The 7,354-nt window shown below is 41.4% G+C and overlaps 1 protein-coding gene across 1 annotated transcript; it reads left to right on the top strand.

The window, feature by feature from the left end:
• Nucleotides 1-245: 245 nt before the first annotated feature.
• LOC134377189 (serum amyloid A-3 protein) lies at nt 246-4,168 on the top strand. Its single transcript, XM_063095803.1, has 4 exons — nt 246-274; nt 1,014-1,108; nt 3,428-3,566; nt 3,967-4,168. Exons 2-4 carry the CDS (start codon nt 1,018-1,020, stop codon nt 4,103-4,105), a joined length of 369 nt encoding a protein of 122 aa, XP_062951873.1. The 5' UTR covers nt 246-274; nt 1,014-1,017; the 3' UTR covers nt 4,106-4,168.
• The last annotated feature ends 3,186 nt before the right edge of the window (nt 4,169-7,354 follow it).

Genomic DNA, 7,354 nt, shown 5'->3' with positions numbered 1-7,354 from the left:
AAACAGGCAGAAAACCCTAATTTGCCCCCCTCCTGGCAGTTGCCAGATTGCCCAATCTGGGAAAGTCAGATTTCTGTGAAGAAAAATCCTGGTGTTCTGGAGGCTGTTTTCTGGCCATGAGGGATTTCCCAAATCCTGTTGTTTTGCTTCAAACCTCTCCCTTCCCATTGGTTCCATTAGCGACGTGTCAGTATATATAACACCAGCCACATCTCCCCAGCAGGTGGCACAGGCGGCTTAGCTTCACCTGGGACTTCAGCAGGAACGGCCAAAGGTGAGGTGCTAGAACTTTCCAACAGTTTTATTCTTTGGAAATTCTCTTTCCCTAGCAGCAGTCCTGTGCTGCACCTCTGCTCTCTCTGGATCCTCCCTGAATCTACTATCCTGATCATTAGCATTCACCAGATGAGAATACTTTTTAGTATGAGGATTTTGTGGTGTGCTTTGTCTGTGAGAAATCAGTGTTGGGGACAGCAGGCGTTCTACAAATATTTTTGATTGTTTAACCCATTTCATATTACAGAGATGTATGTTCGTCTGCAACCCCCTAAACACTTCTTTGGAAACTTCCTGTATAGTTGGGTTTTAGGGGCGATATGGGATGATTGAAACGGAAAACAGGTTTTATTTAAGGTCCATAGCAATCTCTCAGACATTGGGATTCCAAAGAGACGAATGGAGATGGAGAACTAGATCCTCTGGTTATCTGTCATCTGTCTGTCTATCTATCTATCATCTATCATCTGTTTATACACGCATATCTATACACACTATCTATACACGTAGATGTGTGTGTATGTGTGTGTGTGTGTGTGTGTGTGTGTGTGTGTGTGTGTGTGTGTATAGACATATATTTATACACACGCACACAAAATTGAGAGGGGACTCCTTGGAGCACAAGGATGGCTCCAGCCTTAGAGACTGTGATTCAGTGGAGAGGAGGAGAATGTTACAAAAAACAAAACCTGCAAACAAACACGTGTCATCCTTGGTTTGTTTCCCTGTCTCTGCAGCAGGATGAAGCTTTCCATTGGCATCATTTTCTGCTTCCTGGTCCTGGGCGTCAGCAGCCAGAGATGGTCAACATTCCTCAAGGAAGCTGGTCAAGGTAAGAAGCAAAAGATGGGGACAGGAGGCTGCATCAGACACCTCAGGACTCACCTGAGCAGAGGCCACATGCCCACTAGGCAGAGGTGCCAGTGAAGCCACTAATGGATAGGAGTAGGATTTTCATAAAAGGAGTTCCCTTCACTTTTCTGGTCTGCTTTGGTCCTTTTCTATGAGGATCCCCAGGCCTGGTGCCACGTAGGGCTTGGGCTGCAACATTTCAGCCCTAGTGTGGTAGAGACCTAGAATTCAGGGGTGTACCTACCCTTAGAACTACTGGGGCTCTACTGTCTCCATTAGAAAACCAGGAACAGCTCACTTCTAGGTCTCCAGTAGCCAAGAAGCAGGTGCATCCATGTGTAGAGAGTATTTGCAGGGAGGCTGAGCAGAGCCAGCCCCGTCCCCATCCACACAGTAAAAACAACCCAGGTTAACTGAGCTTTTAATATATGGTAGGCACTGTTCTAAGAGCTTTACATGTACAAATGAGTTACTTACATCTTTAATCTTTCAATGTAGGCAACATTATTATGTCTTAACAGAGAAATTGAGCCACAAAGAGACAATAATGCCTAGTCCCAAAACAGAGCAGGATTTAACCTAGGTAGCTTCACTGCTCAGACCTTGCTCTGAACCATGGTGCTCTACTGCTTCTGAAATAAGAGTGAGGGATTTGTGAACTTGTATCCTGTTCTTTATCTGAGAAACGGCAAATGGTCAGGATGTGGTGCCTTTGGAAGGCAACACTAGGTCTTCTCTGCACAATAAAAGTAACAATGAATTCCCTGGATGATGGCTCTACTGGGGCTCAGACATGGCCAAGAAACTGATAGCAAAGAAAATATGCTCCACTAGCCATAATAAAGTAGCCAAAAAAAATTTTTTTTACAGAATGTAGTATTTTAAATTTCAGGTGTTACTATTTTTCTGTGATGGTCTCTTAATAATTGTTTTAAGGGTTTGCTGCTAATCCTATCGAAATTCTCACACACCCAGCTAAAAATATCTTTCATTCTTTAGGTCAGTGTCTTACAAAGGGTTGTTCTAGGACCACTTGCATGAGAACCACCTGGGGTGTGGGGGGCTTTGTGAAATGCAGACCCCTGGGTCCTCATCACCCTCTTCACTGGATCACAATCTCTGGGGCTGGAGTCTGGAAATCTGACCAATACGAAGCACTCTAGTTGATTTCTATGCATAGTAAATCTTGAGAACCACTACCTTTTGTTTTGCTTTCCTCAAGAGAAAATGTGCCGGGCATTGTGGAAATACTTATTAAGTCAGTCTGAACTCCAAGGATCCATTTAAATCATTACCTGAGATAGAATAAGTACAGTAAAAAATGTTGTAACTCTCAATTAAGTGATCTATCTGAAAAGCAAAAATAATAAATATATAAAGTAATAAATACATAAAATGAAAAAATTGTATAAACCATGATTATAATTCCATATTAGATTCCCCCTTTTTCCTCATCAGTTATTTTTAAAAAATCTTTGTCTTTTAACTCTAGCTTGATCAGATTCCTTCAGTCTATAACTTTGTGATCTCATTTTAGTTTAGTCCTTATTCTTTCTTTTTGTCTGAACCATTCTGAAGACCACAGAAGTGAAGTGATAATATCTTGAGCACCTGCAATGTTCTAGACATCATACATGTGTTTCTCAGTTCTTTTGCACAACCACTCTGAGGCAGGCATACTCCTCCTTTTTATGGGGGAGGTCACTGAAGTTTTGAACTAGTGGGTTAATTGCCAGTTTTCTATATGTGATGACCTAGTTTATGAAAAGTTCTCTTAGAGAACTCACCTTTATCACCAGCTGATTTAATTCTGACAGTTGCCCTGGTTCTAAATATACCCTGGACACTCTGATGTATATACTCAGGACTGAGTTGTCCCCTCTGCCAACGGGAATCAATTTCTCCCACTGACTAGGTTAGGAGCTTTGTGTGCCTGCAGTCTCCTTCAGAATCCCTGTGTTCTCACACCTTAATCAGATGGTTCCTTGCATCTTTCCAGGTAGAGATGCAAAGAAACACCCCTTAAGACCATCCGCATCTACCTTACATGCATCACACACAGTCAAAAACAAAGTAGCAACAAGCTCAGAATGGAATCAAACAGAATTAAACTTGCATGTGTCTGATTCTTATTATATTAACCCAGGGTAGTGAAAAGTAGAAGAATATTCATTTCAAGCCAATATAATTTCCAAGGGCTCTGCCAAAGACTGAAATCTTTGGAATCAGTGGAAGGAAATTTTTTATCCTTCTATTTTGCCAACACATGATCACCTTCATCCTTTCCTTTACTTTCCAGGGGCTAAAGACATGTGGAGAGCCTACTCTGACATGAGAGAAGCCAATTACAAAGATTCGGACAAATACTTCCATGCTCGAGGGAACTATGATGCAGCCCAAAGGGGACCTGGGGGTGCCTGGGCTGCTAAAGTGATCAGGTAATGCAGAATCTTGGGGATGCCAGGGGTGGGTGATCAGAGCCTGACTGCCTTGGATAGTCATGAGGGGGCAAGCTTCCTTGCAGAGCAGTGTCCTGTAGAGGCTGTGGCCCCTCCTACTTTTGTCCACTCTCCTTCTCTGCTTGCTGTGAGGTCTGAATAGCTGGTGGGAGTGAATGATTCTCAACCCCTCCTCTCTGGGTGCTGTTCATCCAGCATAAGGGAGACCAGCCTGGGCTGAGTAGGGCTGTGCCCAGGCAGGGTCAGTGTTTTAGCCCCTCCTTCCTCGGTCTTCCTGGGCTCCTCTCAGCGTTGTCCCCTGGAAAGGGGAGAGTTGGGAGGATGGACTGTTGCTCATCTGCCTGGTGATTAATCTCCTTCCTACCTGCCTCAATTACAGCGATGCCAGAGAGAATATTCAGAGACTCACAGGCCATGGAGCTGAGGATTCGAAGGCTGACCAAGCTGCCAATGAGTGGGGCCGGAGTGGCAAAGACCCCAATCACTTCAGACCTGCCGGCCTGCCTGATAAGTACTGAGCTTCCTCTTCACTCTGCTCTCAGGAGACCAGGATGAGAGCCGCTAAGGGCAGCAGCATTTGAACTAGATTTACTGAATTCCATATCCCTAGTATTTACTACAGAACGCATCAAAACGCTTAATAAATGCTTGTGAAATCCAATTTGTCATTGGAATCTGGACATAAATGACAGTCTTCAGTATTCCTTGGGACATAGGCTTGTTTCGTACTATTGGGATGATCAATAAATGTCATTTTTTTATTTTTTAAAAAAGATAAGAAACAAATAAACAATAATAGGAATTGAGGATAAAACGACATGTCCATACATGGACCATAGTACATGCACCATAACACGGGCCTACTATAAATCTATAATTATATGTTCCACAACAGGGAAGAGATAGTAAGAGAATGCTACATGCAACTTTAGCAACAAAGTTTAAAACTAGATAAAAATCAACAAATTCTTAGAAAAATACAACTTACAAAAACTGACTCAAGAAGAAATGAAAATATGAATTATCCTATAATTATTTTAAAAGATTGAAACTTCTCATAAAGAGAAGTAGACAATAGAAGAGAAAATACTTCCCCACCTTTTCCACAAGGTAGGAAAACACTGACACCAACAAAATGAAAGGAACGTACTAAAAAGCAAAAGTACTTTTAGTTACCATAGATTAGCCCCAGTAGTGGCCATCTCCAGGGTCAAAGTACAGCCTGAGGTTATGCCTCTTGTATAATCCCAGAGGATCTCGGTATCTTGGAGAGAGATGTTCTCAGACACCCCACACAGTTTCTATCCAAAGTTAGGCCCTCTCCACTGGGTCTTGCTGGCCCAGGTGTCTCTGGGTACAGTGGACTATTTCTAGGTCTCTCTCCAGTCAGTTCTGTCGTTTCCGCTTCTTTGCTTCCCCAAAATCTGGGTTCCTCAGGTCTCTTTTCTGCCATAGAGACCTAGTCTCAGGAGCCTTTCCCTCCCCCATCCTATCCTTCCTGAACAGGTGTTAACCAGTCCCTGTCCACGGTTACTAAAAAATACCTTTCAAAGCCATTTCCATTCTCTCTTTCCTCATTCCTTGGTTCAGGCCAGGATAGAATGTCACTTTCCCATTGCATGAGATCTGTCCACTCCTAAATCCTTACCCCGGGGTTACAGTGAACGCCTCTACAGCACTTTGTTCATGCCTTCTGAGAAACCGACCATCCTTGTCAGTCAGTGGGTAATGTGTCGGTCTACCTGTGGGGGGTTTTCAAGTTCCTCTAACACAAGTTAATAATAGAATGACAGTGATAGTGACCACTACCAATTGTGACAAGGTGATTAAGGGCCACGCGCTGCTCTAGTGCTTTCTTGTCTTATCCCATTGAATCATTTTATTTTAATTATCCTTATTTAGAGCTGAGGAAATTTGAAGAGGCACAAACAGTTTAAATAACATTCAAGTCACATTGTTAGCTTGATGCTAGAGCCAGCATTCTTAACCATTTGCTCTAAGTAGCAATCGTACTGAAGTTTAGTTTATAAAACATATTTTTTTTTTTGCATAGATTAGTTCGTTTAATCATTCCTTCAGTGAATGTATTTTATATACCACCTCACAACAAATCTACGAATCTCATATGGTCCATATGGAGAGTCCGTATAGTGGTGATGGGGGAGAAATAATGGGCCGTGGAGGAAGCGAGCAACGAGTTGGAGGACATTGCAGTCACCATGTTAAGGGAACTGTAGAGGGACATGTCCAGTGATGAAGAGGGGTGCATGCGAAGAATCCACAACACACACACACGAAATCCACTTTAAACACCTCTAGTCCCTGAGACCATACAACCATTTTATGAAAATACCAGTCAAGTAAGAATTTTCCTTCCCCACCCCTCTCACTTCCAGCCCTTCCTCCCAATCCAGGAGGAGTCATAAAGAGCAGCTGGCAATCTGTGTGGGGAGGAACAGAGAAATGGAAACAACGTCACTACCTCCCTCCAAAGTGAAGTAGTCCTTCTATAATGAGCCCCACTGGAAAAAAAGGAGAGAAATTTTCATTTTAAGTGAATTAGAAGCTTCACGCATTACATGGACCTGGACTTTCCAGTTACCATTTTTATTTATTTGTACATTTTCATGGGATACAGTTTGTTGTTTCTATACATGCATATATTGTATAATGATCCAGTCAGAATAGTTAGCATACCTATCACCTAAACATTTATCATTTCTTTGTGGTTATAACATTCAAGACCCTCTTTTCCGATGTAATAATGTTTTGAAATACAACATTATTAGCTAAAGTCACCATAGAGCACTAGTACTTATTCTTCCTGTCTGTCTGTAACCTGGCAAGTTTGTACCCATTTACCAACCTCTCCCTGTCTCCTGTTCCCCCTCCCATCTAGTTACCATTTTGAGATAAACTGAAAGCCATCAAACCTATGGCTTAAAATTACTGTAGCACTTTTGATCACTTATGAGTAACTGGAGAAGGCATGAATTGACTTGTGTTTTTATTCAGGATCAAAATAAAAGGGACATTGGGAACAAAAACAGACAACAATAAAGCAGCTTTCTAATTTCAAAAAAATCAGTATTGTTGTATCAGCATAATGATGACATATGAGAGTGTGTCATAACCAAGGATCATGGTTTTGTGTTTGTGTATAACTAAAACAAAAGTTTCGTGAAGCAACGCTAACATTTGGTACACATCATGACCTCTTGTGTTTTTTGTTATGATCTAGTCTATTCTGTATGTTTTTAAAATGCTGGTAATGACTCACTAAATCTATTTCAAAGTTCAGTAATGGGCTGCCACTGTTGGAATACACTAGGTCTTCACAAATTGTTCTGCAAAGTAACTGTGCTAATGTGAAGTTCCCTTTCAGTGTATGAACATTCCTATTTCTCTACAATTCTGTTTATGCTGGGAATTGTCAGACTTAAAAGACTTTTTGCCAACCCTGTCGATGTGAAATAGTAATTCATATTAGCTTCATTTGCATTTCTCTGATTTTTAATAAATGATAAATATTTTTCCTTCAGTTTATTTCCCGTTTTGTGAATTGCCTGCTCCTAAATTTTGCTCCTTTTTCTAATGGGTTGTTTGTCTCTTTCTTACTGATTTATAGGACTTTTTATTATTTTGCATAGTAAACCTATGTCAGTTAGACATTGAGCATATCTTCTTCCAACTTGAAGCTTTTTAAAAACTGTTTATCTTGACTTATAGTGAGCAACAGTGCAAATGTAACGACCTTTTGTATAAAG

The sequence above is a fragment of the Cynocephalus volans genome, chromosome 4, assembly GCF_027409185.1.
Source record: "Cynocephalus volans isolate mCynVol1 chromosome 4, mCynVol1.pri, whole genome shotgun sequence".
Classification (NCBI taxonomy): domain Eukaryota; kingdom Metazoa; phylum Chordata; class Mammalia; order Dermoptera; family Cynocephalidae; genus Cynocephalus; species Cynocephalus volans.
The sequence above is the reverse complement of the archived record's forward strand: the minus strand, read 5'-3'. Positions and strand labels throughout refer to the sequence as shown.